Below are 14,512 nucleotides of genomic sequence, written 5' to 3' on the forward strand. Positions count from 1 at the left end.
AACAAACCTTGTAATAAAGTTTGGTTTCACATCTCTGCGATCGCATAAACACTCCGGGCCTTTTTTGCCGCCATCTGCCACCTCTTATCTCCCCATCAGCTTCCCGCATCGACTGTTTTTTTTGACTAAAGTGTCAAACAGGAAGTTGAAAAACCTTCTAACCTACTAAACTCGTGTGGGCGTTCACAACAAACACGGCCCGCGTGTGGCAACAGTTCAAAATGATGCAGAGGAGTCGAGAGTCGTAGTTAAAAAAAATATTTATTGAAATCATATAAAAATAGCTTCTAACATAATTTACAATTCTAAATCAAGTGGGTGAAAAAAAAAAACCCAAACAATCCAAGTTTTCTCATACACACTCTCACACACATCATTCACTCAAACTCCAGCGTGTGGTGAACACTGGTTACCATCAGTAGACCTTGAATGTTTACGTACATTAAAAATGGAAGTGCTTTTCAGGATTATTTACACTTTATTTACACACATACACACACATCTGCTCTTTGAATATTTCAAGCCATAATAAATATGGTCAAAAACAAAAAAAACTCGATCTTTGTTTTCTTTCTCTTAAATAATCCGTGGGCCCTTCAGTGACTGAGGAATGAAATACATACATTCAAAGACAGCCGAAATTCGCTCATAAATAAATAAATAAATTCTGCCATGAAAGAAAAAAAATAGCTCATTAGGTGTGGGAGAGCTGTCACAACTATAATAAATATCTTATTTACAATTTTTTTTGTCCCCAGCAAATTTTTAAGACCTGTGTGAGGCACATTTTTTCCTTTCTTTTGAAAAAAAAAAAAAAAAATCTCAGCGTTTAAAGAGCAGAAGATGTTTGTATCTCGGTGTGTGTTGCGTTGCATTGTTGTGTGCATTCAGGTTGAAGAGACTCGACACTTTGAGTTAAGCCCTGTGTTTGTATACAGTACAACACAGGAAGTAGAAGAGGAGGAGGAGCAAGGTGGAGTAGAGGTGGATGTTGAAGTAAACAGACTGAGGTAAGTCCAGTGTTTTTTCTTCTTCTCTTGATTTTGTTTGCACGAGTTGCTGCCGGCGCTATGAGGTCGTCTGGTTGCTAATGACATTGGAGTAGTGGTGATAGTAGTGGTTGTAAAATAATAACAAATTACACAGGCTTTACTGATCTAGGCCTATGAGACGGAAAAACAAAACAAGCCTTGTAAAGAGGAAGTAAACAAAAAGGTTTCTTTTTTCTGTTTGTGTTTAGAAATTCAAGTATTTTCAGGCTCCCGTTGCCTAAAACAATCTCACATAAGGCACTTTGTTTTTTCTCTCCAGAACTCGCTACCGATGCCTCCGCTTTTGTTCTTTTTGGAGGAAAACCAGCGGAGCGCTGCGAGAGCTAGCGTAACTTGGGCTGTCCGCGTGCTGCTCAGCTCGCCCTCCTGGACGCCTGCACTGAGGCTTGGCGAAGGCCTCCGGGGTCGCTTTGCCACGCAAAGCCTTTACGTATCAGTTCAGTTCAGCTCGGTTCGATTAGGAATGGGCGAGCCCCCGTCACCGGGCCGCGGCGGTGGCCATGAAGGCGGTGGGCTCGTGGGCAATGCTGTGTAGCCTGATCTCAGCAGGCGACTTCTCCGTCTGCACAGTGGAGGGCACCACCGACGGCGATGTGTTCTGCATCCACGAGTGGTTGATGATGTCCTCCAGGGACGGCCGGTCAGCAGGCCTCAGGCATAAGCACCACTTGATCAGCTGCTGGCACTCTGGAGGAAGAGAAGGGGAGAGAGAGCTGGTTAGACGACCGTTGGCACCAATCTGTGCAAGCGTTGCAGAGGCATGCGTTCTCACCTGTGGAGATTTTCCTCCGGAACAGAACCTGTGCCTTGGTGATCTCCTCATCGTGTTCAAATGGGATGTCTCCACACACCATGTCATACAGCAGGACGCCCAGGGACCAAACAGTGGCTGAGCGGCCGTGATAGCGGTGATACTTGATCCACTCTGGTGGACTGTACACTCTTGTGCCTGTTAGACAAAAAAAAAAAGCAATAAAGGTTATTAATATTAGAAGCACAAGAATGTAATTAAAATAATTTATACAACAACCTTAAGCTAATAAATGTTTTTATTATTATTATTGTTGTTATCATACTGAAAATGAAAGCATTTAAGAGTTCCAGCTAAGCCTGTTTTTTTTCTCTCAGAGCTCAGCTGCCAGGCAGCGTGACTTGCTGTGTTTGTGTTTAGATAGAAGCGCGTGCGGGAGGGAGGGAGTGAGCAGACATGTGACTTTGTTTACAAACTTTGAGTTGTAAAAATACCGCTTCCCCCCGATAGGGGGCGACAAGGCTACAGCCCTGGAGGAAGATGACACAACCCAGGAATTTCTGCTACATAACTCTTCAGTCTACATGCTATGTAACCTTTATCCAGGGGGCAAAAAAAAAAAGCTTTTCTTTCTTTTAAAATTTTCTAATCAACATACCGTCAAAGTCAGTGTAGACTGTATCTTTGAGCAGAGCCCCGGAGCCGAAGTCGATGAGCTTCATCTCGCCGGTGCGGAGGTCAATGAGGATGTTCTCGTCCTTGATGTCCCGATGAACCACTCCGCAGCTGTGGCAGTGCCGCACGGCCTCCAGCACCTGGCGGAAGAAGCTCCGCGCCAGCTCCTCAGGCAAGGCGCCTTTCTCGGTGATGAAGTCGAAGAGATCCTTGACGGTCTCCGGCCGCTCCATGACTATGATGAAGCTGTCGGGCCGCTCGAACCAGTCCAGCATCTTGATGACGCCGCGGAAGCCAGTGCCGACCTTCTTCAGGAGAACTATTTCCAGCGGCACGCGCGAGCCGTTAGCCTGAAGAAGCACAAGTAAAAAAAAATAATTAGATAAAAATAAAATAAAATAAAAAAACGTATTTGACAGATGGAAAAGCACCGGAATATGAATAATTTCTCACCAGTTCTGCCCATTCAGTCACTCTGTCCTTGGCTACATGTTTGACAGCAACCTAGCATGGCAAAGAGGACACCGCTTTAGAAGACGCACACAACAACAAAATATGTAAAACCGCCATTTCAAAATGACAAAATGTAAATAAAAGGTGAAAAGTGGACCAACCGGAGCTCCGTCGGATGTCCTCGTGCCGGAGTATACGGTGCCGAAGCCGCCGCTCCCCAGCACTGCGCCGACCTGATAAAGCTTCTCGAAAGCTTCTTTCTCCTTCACTGTAACACAGAAACATAACCGTGAGCATCAGAGCCAAAAGCTCTACGTGTCCCTGTTAATTAGCAAGCGAAGCCTTAGAAATGGGCGGCCAGCCATTGCTGTAGCCCCCGGCACTCCATGGACAGCGCAGTAACGCAGAGGGATACAAAAAAAAACAGGGCGTCTAACCTTGCTGAACTTGCAGCTGCATTTTCGCCGGCATATCCACGGCGGAGATGTGAGCCAGAGAATTCAGCTTAGACAGCAGCATTCCTTAAATCAAATCCAGCACGGAGAAGCTCGGCGAACACGGTTGTAAATGTTTTATTCCGATGGAAGGAGCCTCCCGTCGCTGCGGGTCCACGTTGCAGGAACAAAAAAAAATGCGGCAAGGATCCTCTCATCCAGACAGAAGGCAAAATCCGCCTGTGGTCCAGGAAAGTAGAAAAATAAAAAGGCAAAAGCAACAACTCGATGTGTAGATGTGTTCTCTTTAAAAGGAAAGCGACGCGAAAGCGCAGTTGTTCCCCGTGATATATGTAAACAGAGGAGTAACGACGAGATGAATCACAAAAGTGGAAAAACCAAACCAATGCCTCGGCCAGACACCGGCTTCTGGAAACAAAAACCCGGGGGTAGGACGTTTATAAGGCGGTAGTAGAAGGCGTAGCGATAAGCGCTTTAGTCTTTGATAGCCCCGCCCCTTTGCCTCCGTGAGCCAATGGGAACGCAGGCACGCACGTCAATCACAGGATGAAAATAGAGACAGCCTCGTAACCGACGGGGCCAGACAGACGTGGCGGGAATCAAAACGCGCCAAAAAGGGCTGGAATAATGCGTGATTAGGGATTCATGTTGGAGGGAGATGCAAATTGAAAAGCTGAAAGCTAGAAAACACATAAAAAAACACAAATAGCATCACTAGAGCGCTTTTATTTCATATGTTGCATTTGCCATTATTATTTCTAGATATTTGCTTGATTATAAATGTGAATTAATATGAAGAGAATAGTTTAATAATAATAACAATTTGAAACTTTGACTGTACATGAATACAGCAGAAGTTTTATTTGAAATAAAGTTATTTGAAAATAAACAGCCATTAAAGTCTTGATTAATAATCATCGCTTCAGGCTTTGAGTAGGTAAACTGCTGAGTTTTTTTCTGCATGGGAAGCAGGCTGCTCCCACTGGAGCTGCGCGCACAGAGTTTGTTTTCACACAAAAGAGGCACAAACAACCCGAAAGCAGTTCATCATTCCGGGTTTCATCTACTCGAGCCGCCATTTACCCTAATCGCTTTCGCATTGAAACAAAACAGTTTATTGGCTGCAGTGGAGCCTCTCTCTCTTTCTGTCTCTCTCTCTCTCAAACTGCGCCGCCGCGCATCAAAGCGGCGCAGGAGGAGAAAAGGCGCATTCCGCTCATTCTTTCAAATTGGGTGGCCGCGTTTGTGGGTCGTTCACAGGATGTGGGAAACTGGAGATAAAAAGACTTCCATCCCCCCTCCTTTTTTTTTTTACCCGTCACCCCTCCTGCCTTCCCTCTCCACTCCTCGTCTCTCCACCCTGCCTGCTTTTCCCGCGCATGTTATTGTCTGAATGGCGCCTCCTGTTTCAATTCACCTTTTGTTTTCCTTGGACTTTTTTTTAGTGCATTTGTACAACTTGCGAAATCATACTCAAAAACAATTGAATCTTTAAGCGTCATTAAAGTTTAAAGAATAAGACAATGCTATTAAAGGCATCACCATCCAGCCACTTGCGTCATATGAAGTGAATGTGGAAAGTCAGTGGAGCGTTTCCGTGGATGTCTGCAGGTGGTGCTGGGTAGGTGGAATGAAACTTTCTCGAGTTTGAACAAAAAGCCCCCGGGGCAAATTCCTCATATACCTTCTGACAGTGTGAGAGTTGAAAATGAGCTCATATGCAAATCATCTCTCGCGCTGCTCGGCTTGTTTTTGGGAGCCGCAAACAAATAACATGGAACTTCCACTCTGCATGTTTAATACGTTTTTCTTTGTTGTTGTTGCCTGATTTCAGTTTTGAGCAAAATCGGTGTGCTCTTTATTTCCCCCTCTTTTCCTTTCAGGAAAAATAAATAAATAAATAAATAAATAAATAAATAAATAAATAAATAAATAAATAAATAAATAAATAAAATAAGCAGAGGTCTTGTTTACATTCAGAGCTTCCTCGCCTGCATCCAGCATGACGTCCTGAGACAAAGAGGACTGACTGAATCCAGATTGAAATTTGGGATGATCTGCTTGAGTAGTTTAGGCTCTCTTTAATCTCTGCCTTTTCGTGGATAATCTGCTGATATTTAGTGCTTACTTATTTCCTGATGAATCTTTTCTAAACCCTGGCCTTTTCTCCTCTGCAGTGTGTATTTTTTATGAACAAACATCAGTGTTTTCAACGTGGCTTCATTCGTGGTTTTTTAAAAAACATTTACTAAACAACTGCTTCAGGAATTTGTATTTAATCTGATTTATAAAATCTGGCGCAACCAGTTATCCTCGCCTAATTACGCTACTGTGGAATATAATCTGTGTGTTTTGGATTCAGGTGGAATGAATACATATGCACAGGATTCTTTTTAGAATTCCATTTTGGGTTAGAGACCAAATACAGTAATTTGATGGGCAATTCTAGTGCAAACACTATGGCAGCCATCTTGAAAAACTCAATAATTATCATTAAATGTGATTCATATGGACCCAATTATGTAAAACATGATACCAAAAGTATTCATCTGTAAAATTGACAAATGTAGAGCAAAAATGAAATTTTGCTCTACATTTCAGCCATCTTGAAAAATGGCCGCCATCTTAAATTTTTAAAAAGTTACTGCAATTCTTTTTTTTTTTTTTTGCTTTATTTATTTATTTATTTATTTTTTCTTCAAACAGGTGAAAACTAAACATCTGTGCCAAGTTAGCTCCCAGTGTCCACATGTGAAATATTTTGCTGAAATATTCACATTCATATGTGCTACAGTTTCAGGTTGTGACGTGACAAAATGTGAAAACTGTCAAGTAGCATGAATATCTCATCAGGCCACTGTTCATCTATCAATGCATTGCACAATTCTTTGTTCCTAAAATGATTTTATCTGCAGCCACCTGTTGAAGCACTGGTGGAATTGCAATCAGAAGTGAGTTCATGTTCAACCAGAGGTCCTGAAGAGGTGTGTGTAAACGGAGATGACCGGTGACGTAAAAACATCACTAGTGACCGCATTGGTTTTTTGGGTGTGTGTGTGTGTGCGTGTGTGCTGCAGATATTCCTGCCTGCATGGATCAGCAGGGTTCAAATGACAGCCATCCAACCCCATCTGTCAGAAGGACATATTATTAGTTTGGACCAGCTGCTCACACCAATATCTGGAAGTCTCAGTTACTGAGGTTGCCTCGGCAGCAGGTTCATACCGGAAAGCAGGACTGACATATCTATGTGGCCACGAATTTGATCATATCAAATTTTTTGCCTACTTTGTCATTAATGGTAACGTCTTTGATATGCTGGAACTCTGGAAACCATGAGTGGAAAAAAAAAGCAGCGCAGTGGCTGATTATTTGGTTTACGTGCGCAAAAGCTGTTTTCTATGAATTAGCCTACTTCCTCTTTCTAGAGAAATAGAAACCATAACCAGAGGAACCTTACCCAACACCAGATAATGTTTCTTCACAAAAATGTGCAGAATTCTTTGATATTTCTTTTTCCAAATGCTTTTTTTTAATTACATTATTATTTAAAAAAAACAACATGTTATTGTTGGTTGCTACCTATTAAAAAAACATTTCTTTATATTTCTAAGTTGGAATGCTTTTGCTCTTGAATTGCAAGAAGTTTTTATTATATATTCAAATGCATGAAAAATATGCACAGTTCTTTGATATTTCATTTTCATATTGTATTTTTTTATTACATTACAATAAAAACAACTTAGTTGCTACCTATTAAAAAAACAAGTATTTACATTTCGAATATGTCAAAGTTTGAACACTGTGGCCCTTGGATTGCAAAAAATTATGTTTTTTTTAAATATATATATATATTCAAGAAGAAAATGTGAAGAAACAAACATTTCTTTCATTCTGCTGCTGTAAATCTTCTGCAGAGGAAGCTACACGGTATCCAGCTGAAGCAGCACATGTTCTGCCATCTTGATACTGTAAAGTTATGCAATGTTGTATCCTTATTGACTACAATCTTGGAGCTTCCCATAACTTCCCTTATCTCTGCGCCCTTTCAAGGCATCCTTGACCTGGCGCTCCACCCTCAACCTGCTTCAGAAAGTTACAATACTTCCTGCCTGACACATTAACTGAGTGAAAATAGCATTTAGCGTTTTTATGTCTTTTTATTTCACGGTGCCTCGCAAAAGTATTCCCGCCTCTTAGACTTTTATTGTATTTTGTCACGCTCCGGCCAAAGAGCTCAACGTGTTTTATTGAAATTCTTTGTGAATTGGTGGAAGTTTGTGAAGCAGAAAGATAATATAAATTGATTTTATATCAAATGTGATTCATATTTGTTCCCATTCTTCTTTTTTTTTTAATATAAAATAAATCAAACGCAGGTTAAATTGGAAAATGAAATTCCAAGACTTCCAACAAAGGTTTCAAATGAATATAGGGTTTGGACTTTGAGTAGGCCATTCTAGAAAATGAATATTCTTCGATCTGAACTGTTCCACTGAATCGTCACATGCATGGTCAGGGTCCTTATACTTGCTGGAAATGAAACTCCACAGTCAGACTACAGAGGGATGAGATTAAATAAATCAGTTTTGTGTTTAACCTGCCCGCCCCCCTCCATAAAGAATGTGAAAAATGTTTCTGTATTTCTGTCCTCATCTTAGCCAACAGGTCCAATCACCTAGCTCGGCTCAGAGAACTTGTTTTGCTCAGACGTCATCATGAGGACTCAATCACGCCTTCAGCTGTTGCTGCAAATCCCACCTGCTCCAACCCTGCAGGAGTCAGGAGAAACAGCAGGAGTTTAAGTGAAGGCCAGTATATCTTCACCCGACATCTATTCCTGCAGCAGCCCGATGAGGAGTTCTGAAGTTGGACCGGTCCAGTCCGTCATGGAGACTCAGTGGACGGTGGCTGGGGAGGCTGAAGGCCTACAAATAAGTGAGGTGCTTCATGCTGTTATTTTACGATTGACAAAGATTGGCGCATAATTACAGGGTGGTCTCAAAGCTGCCCCACCGCCCAGCAGGAAGAGCAGCACCCCTCCCTCTCACAAACACAGAGCCGCCCGTGTCATTTACCCCCATCAGCTTGCTGGACAATGAAGCCCTCAGGGCCGTCGTTTCAAACCACTTTGGATTTGACAGCAAGGAATTTATAGTTAGAGGTGGCTCTGATGAACAGCTTTCAGGTCACTCTTCCTCTTCGTCTGACCAGGGGTCCGCAACCTTTACAAACCAAAGGGTCGATTCTGCTCTCAGTCTAATAAAAACTTGTTGAGAGCCACAAATCTTATATAAACTTTCATGTAAAAACCAACTTGAATATATGCTACAGGTATTATTTTTTAAAAAGAAGCATCATTTTCTTTCTATTTTTAGGTTTCAAAACAAAGAAAAATATAAAATATTTATAATATTTATAAGAACACAAATTCACACTGGTTTCTAGCCTGTTAGAAAAGTAACTTTCAAAAAACTTTTCAGGAACCTACATGAGCTTCAATAATTTCTTAATATTGATCAAATCTGTTTCCATTGGTAAATTGCTCACTTGTTTTCTATATGTTTTTAAACATGTTTTCAGTGTACATTTTGTTTTACACCGCGAAAACTAAATCTCACTAAGTCTTTATCTAATTTCTAGTAAAACTATCTTAACACACTTACAATAATACAACAAAAATAGAATGCAAGTAACTAAAAAAAAGGACTTGTTTTAAGTTGATAATTCCTGAATATTGGCAGATTTTTTTCACTTTGTTTAGTCAATATTGGAGAATTACTGACCTCAAACAGGCTCTTATGTCTTGTTGAAAAGTTACTAAAGTTAATTCTTATTTCTAGTGGACAAAGAAATTTGAACTGGAAACTGGACCAAAAATACTTGGTAACATTTCATGTTTTTGCAGAGAACAGAATGTTGACGTGACTGGAAAATGTTGTGAACAGAAAAAGAAGTTATGATGAGGGAAAACAATTTTCAGGCATGCGTCATTCTATGCAAAAAAAAAAAAAAAAAAAAAAGTTAAAAAACTGCTAGATTTTTTTCTTTATTAAAAAAGAACAACTAGTTGGTTCTGTGCTTTTTTAGCCCAATTACTAAGAAAAATTGCTGAGAATTTCACTGTGATTGATTGCACCAAATTATTCAAATAAGAATTATGGAAATATCTTCTGAAGGGGATCACTGCAGTTTGTAAAAAATGTCACATTTTTCTCTAACACTTTCACAAAATGCAAAACTATTTTATATTTACTGCATTTTTATACAACCTTACAAAAACAAAACTAAAATCTCCAAAGTACTCCGAGAAAATTATATAAAGGTTCAACTTTTTTTTCTGTCTGGGTCTTCCAGGGTTAAAACCCCACAAATAAACAAACGATGAAACATCATCTGTCATGCTTCCTATTTAGCTGGAGAGTGTTTTTAATCCTCTCCAAATAAGGACAGCTTCCGCATGTGTTGCAGGCTGACGTGTGTGTGCGGGTGGGTGTGTGTGTGTGTGTGTGTGTGGTGGAGGTAGGAGGAAAGGAGAAATCATTTTTAGGGGTCAGTTAAAGGAAGTCAGAGCTGCTGCGTTGTGCTCAACCTCTCCTCAGGTAGCTTCCTGCCCCCCTCCTCACCACCAGACCTGACCGACAGGGCCATGAGAAAACCCTCTGACTGACATCAAACGGCGACCTTTCTGGGAAAAGCCCCACGCAAAGTTTGCAGCTTACCCCTAAGGTCACCAGAGGTCAACTTTCATGTCATCACAGGCCTTGTCTGGGGTCAGAGGTTATTGGCATACCTGTGTAGCGCCACTCAGGCTGTTCCTCTGAGGAATTAGCCCCACTTGCCCCGGTTAAAGAAGTTGATTACTAAAGAGAGATTATTTATGGTTTGTTTACAGCCACTGTTGTGCTCGTTAAAGGGGGAAGTGGTAGATAATCGGTATGTGAAATAAGGCAAGGTGCTGTTAAAGTTGCCAGTGGTTACAATGACGAGACTGTTGTCAGCTTCAGATGTGTCCGTTGTGGGGTTTATATGATAGGAAACAACATTTCCTACTTTATCCGGGAATTCCGTCTGGATAATGACGCTGTTGACAGAAAGGATTATCCTCTATCCTTGAAAAGGAGAAAAACAGAAAATATTACCATCTTGCAGACAGACTTGGCTTGATGGTATTCTACTGTGATTATGAGGAAGTTACGGATTTGAGCAAATGTTGTTGACATTCATGAACGTGAGCAGCACATAGCCAGGAAGAATGTAGAAGCCTCCCTGTTGAGTCAAAATCCACAGAAATGTGTTTGGTAGAGTTAAGACCAATAATTACTGTCGTCCATGTTTGGTGTTATTTCACTTCATATGGCATTATATATATTTGTGTTCATTTAGTAATGTATTTGTCTTATTTGATGATTTTATGTCTTCTTTGCTTGTTTTCTATTTTCATTTAGTATAATTTTACCATTTCTAAAAGTTGTAATACTTCTTATTTTAGGCAGTCATTTAGATATTTTTCAGCTCACTTTGTACTTTATTATAATGTGATGGGCTTGGTTCCAGTGTAAGACTTTCCTAATTTTTGACAATCTGCTAACATAAGGAGGCAAGATGCCACTTCTATCAAAACAACAGTCAAGATGCCCAATTGAACATTTTGACATGTACACTTGTAACTTTGGCAACCTTTTAGCTTAAATGTCAAAATTGTCATCTGAGGTAAGAAAGAAAAATGGATTGTAGAAAAATTGGATTTGGCTTTCTACACATAAAGCTAAAGCAATGTCAAAAGTTTCTTACAAATGTTGTTTTAGACAAAAAATTGAAAAAAAAAAAATACAAATAACATAGATGCAAAATAACCAAATGACAAAGGACATTTATACGTAGTTTTTTGTGGACATTTTGTCTATTTGGAGGGTTTTCATATCTTTCACTGAGGAGATCCAAGACCTCTTGCCACTACATTGCCCCCTTTTAAAAGTTTCCAGAAATACCACTGAGACAAATTGGAAAAGATTATACAAACAGCAAATTAAGATATCTACACCGTAATAGTTGATTAGTTTCAACATTTTTCCTCTCCAAGAGGCTCCACCACACCACACAATGAATTTAATGGCTAAAAAAGTATATGTTGCATACGTCACCTTTAATGCATTTTAAGGTATAGGTGGTGTTTGAACGATTAAAATAGGCACTTAGAGGCGTCCTTAGAGGGGGTCTCAAGTGTTTGCCGGTTTAGCTGTGATTCCTAACCCTAAACACTCTTTTTCTTTGAATTCACATTTCCTTGCAGATTTATGTTGGTCTGTCACTTTAAACCCCCATAAAATACATGTAAATTTGGAGTTTTAACCTGACAAAATAAGCCAAACGTCACTATGAAGACATATACTAACAATAGAAACATGCTGCTGCTGTTGTTAGAAACCACACGACTGAAGTCACCACACCACAACTTGTGGTATTAGAGTAAAGGCAGAGCTGCTGCTGATAATGATGATAATGATGATGATGAACTTCTGGTGCATCATTTCCAGCTCCTCTGCTGTAATGCTGTTACTGTCAGAACCAGTGGAAGGTGGTGGGGGCTGTGAGGCCACGTTCCTCCGTGGAAAATACGCTGAACCAGGAAGAAAGCTCTCTGTTGTCACCTTCCCACGGCGGCTGAGGAGGGGAGTGGGCTGGCGGTGAGGGTTGTTGTTGAGCACGGCCCGTGCGCATTCATCCACGTGGGAAACCGGCAGCGGTGACATATTAAACTGGCGTCACAAACAACCCAGTGTCACTGCCGAGGAATGCGCCCTGCGGGATTATCTCAAACTTCCCACAGGGACAGAGTGAGAGAGGGAGAGGGGAGTTTCAGCTTTCCTTTCTGTTCAGTAATCAGCTGTTCTGTTTTTATTTTCAGCAATGTCCTGAGAACAAACAAACAAAAAGGTTGAAGTGATTCCAGCTATTAATAGTCTCCTCTGTTATGGGACACTGAACGAAATCCCCTGGAGGGAGGCAACGTTTAGTCCTCCTTAAGCATTTAAAGGTTGCCTCCGCTCTGTTTTGTTATGTACCACACTCTAGTTTCAGCTCTAACTTTCCCTTTCTTTCTTTCGCTCTCTCTGCCTCCATTCCCCCACCCTCTCATGTTTACAGTCGATTTGCATCGTGGCCTGGGAAGAAGGGGTGAGCAGTTTTTGTTGTGGCGCTGGCTGAGGGGGGTTTCCCACCAGTTTCTCCCTCTCATCCGGCTGAATCAAAACACCTCTGTGTTGCTGCCGGTGATGTCATGGCCCAGAAAGCGCTCAAAGCTGTTTCCCTGGGAAACCCCATATCAGGAAATCCAGACACCCACCCCTTCTCTTCTCTCCCCTTGATTGTTCTAGCAGTGCAGTTTGGAAAGAACTGAGGTTTCTGATTAGGTTCCCATCCTTCTGCTGGTGAAGGTAGCCAACTTGAACTTACTGAACTCAAATTAACTGGCCTTTACAAGACGGGCTTTAACAATTCCTGCAGAGGAGTCACTATTGCCCGATTTATTGGGTCATTCTCCTTTAGGTTCTCAGAAACTCTAGCAGTGATCACAAACTCTTTGTACTACATTATTCCATTCCCTTTATGTAATGCACAACACTCTCAGCATGCTGCCACCACCACCCTGCTGAGCAGTCAGGACAGTTTTCTTCCCTGTTAGGGCTTGAACCTTGACTCCAGCGTTCACTGAGGGCCAAGTGGCTCGATCTTTATCTCATATGATGATGAAACTTTTTTCCAGAAGGTGTTTGACTCGTCCATGTGGACAGCTGTGTCTGTTGGTGTTGCTATTAGCCTCACTTCACTGTGGATACTGGTGGTGCAGCATCTCAACTTGGGTCAGATCTTGAACCCTTCTGGTCAGTGACCCCAGACTTTTAACCCTTCATACATATAATAATAAAAAAACACAATAAAGTAAGGCTGGGAAATAAATCAGTAGCTTCATATATTGCGATACACATGTGATCAATAGCAACAGAATGTTCAATAATTTCCAGAACTGCACAGGATTCTGGGGAATGTAGGCAGATGAAAGACTTTAGTCGCTCAACTCTAACTAAGTTGGGTGGATGGCATCGACTAACTCAATCTATGGTTACCTAGTAACAACCTATTGTGTAACATGCGCAGCAGCAGTTTCATGTTTTGCCTCATTACTGCTTAAAAATAAAAAGCAATAGGTGGGAGTGAATGCAGAAAATGAGTCCAACAGCTCAAGAGGAAACTGTGGATAAAACAGTTTGTTTGTTGTGTTAAATATCTGAAATATTACCAATCAGTAATTATTGACATCGACTGCCGTGAAATGCTTGTGACATTTTTTTCAGTCAAACTTTTGCATCATTTTAAAGTGACTGAATTTGGATGTTGCATAACCAAGCAAAAGGAATAGTCCAAATAAATAATTAAAAAGCCAAAAGTCTGACTGTTTTTGAGGGGTGCAATCAAAAATCATAAAGTGGAAAAACAAACAGAGAATAAATGCCAGTTGGGCTGATAAAACGCTAAAAATTGGGCCGTTTTAAGTATTTTAGAGGAGTTGTGACTAATTTGCGTGTTTTTACTATTCATGGGTGACTCTGATCCTTAACCTCTGCAAATACTGAGGTCCCACTGGAGTCTGATTTTACACTACCTACAGTTTGAGTTAGGCTTGCTGTCCTTTCTGCCACATTATAACTTCTAGGTCTTTTAGCTCCACTGTCATTTGGTAACTTTATTTAGAAAGAATCTAATAATTGAGGCTGCAAAACAAAGCAAAAGTCACACTGAAAATGTTCTAATTGCAGCTTGATTATTAACATTGTTGAAAAGTGTAGAACTGGATCAACCAGAGTGGTTCTATAAATATGTAATATTTATAGAATATTATACATTGCAGAGAGTTGAAATTTCTGAGCTCTGAGTGACGCTCTGGTCATCAGTGACGAGTGTTCAGAGGTTCTGTTTTCCAGTTGCAACACCTCTGGATAAAATGTCCATTTAACAATGTAAATGATGATTCTCCTGACTCATTTACTTTGAAACAGCTGGAGAGTTTTGCATCTACTTTGCTATTCTCATTCCTAATGAGCAGATTTGCTTCTGAAAGCCCGTGG

At 40.8% G+C, this 14,512-nt stretch overlaps 1 protein-coding gene across 1 annotated transcript; it reads right to left on the reverse strand.

Moving 5' to 3' along the window:
• Window positions 1-242: 242 nt before the first annotated feature.
• On the reverse strand, window positions 243-3,806 carry pim1 (Pim-1 proto-oncogene, serine/threonine kinase). Its single transcript, XM_055048639.1, has 6 exons — window positions 3,369-3,806; window positions 3,093-3,199; window positions 2,932-2,982; window positions 2,462-2,828; window positions 1,825-2,001; window positions 243-1,739 (listed from the first exon to the last, which is right to left on the reverse strand). The coding sequence occupies exons 1-6, from the start codon at window positions 3,448-3,450 to the stop codon at window positions 1,531-1,533; spliced, it is 993 nt and encodes a 330-aa protein (XP_054904614.1). The 5' UTR covers window positions 3,451-3,806; the 3' UTR covers window positions 243-1,530.
• Between the last annotated feature and the right edge of the window lie 10,706 nt (window positions 3,807-14,512).

This window comes from Poeciliopsis prolifica, unplaced genomic scaffold (genome assembly GCF_027474105.1).
Source record: "Poeciliopsis prolifica strain line A6 unplaced genomic scaffold, Auburn_PproV2 SCAFFOLD027, whole genome shotgun sequence".
NCBI lineage: Eukaryota > Metazoa > Chordata > Actinopteri > Cyprinodontiformes > Poeciliidae > Poeciliopsis > Poeciliopsis prolifica.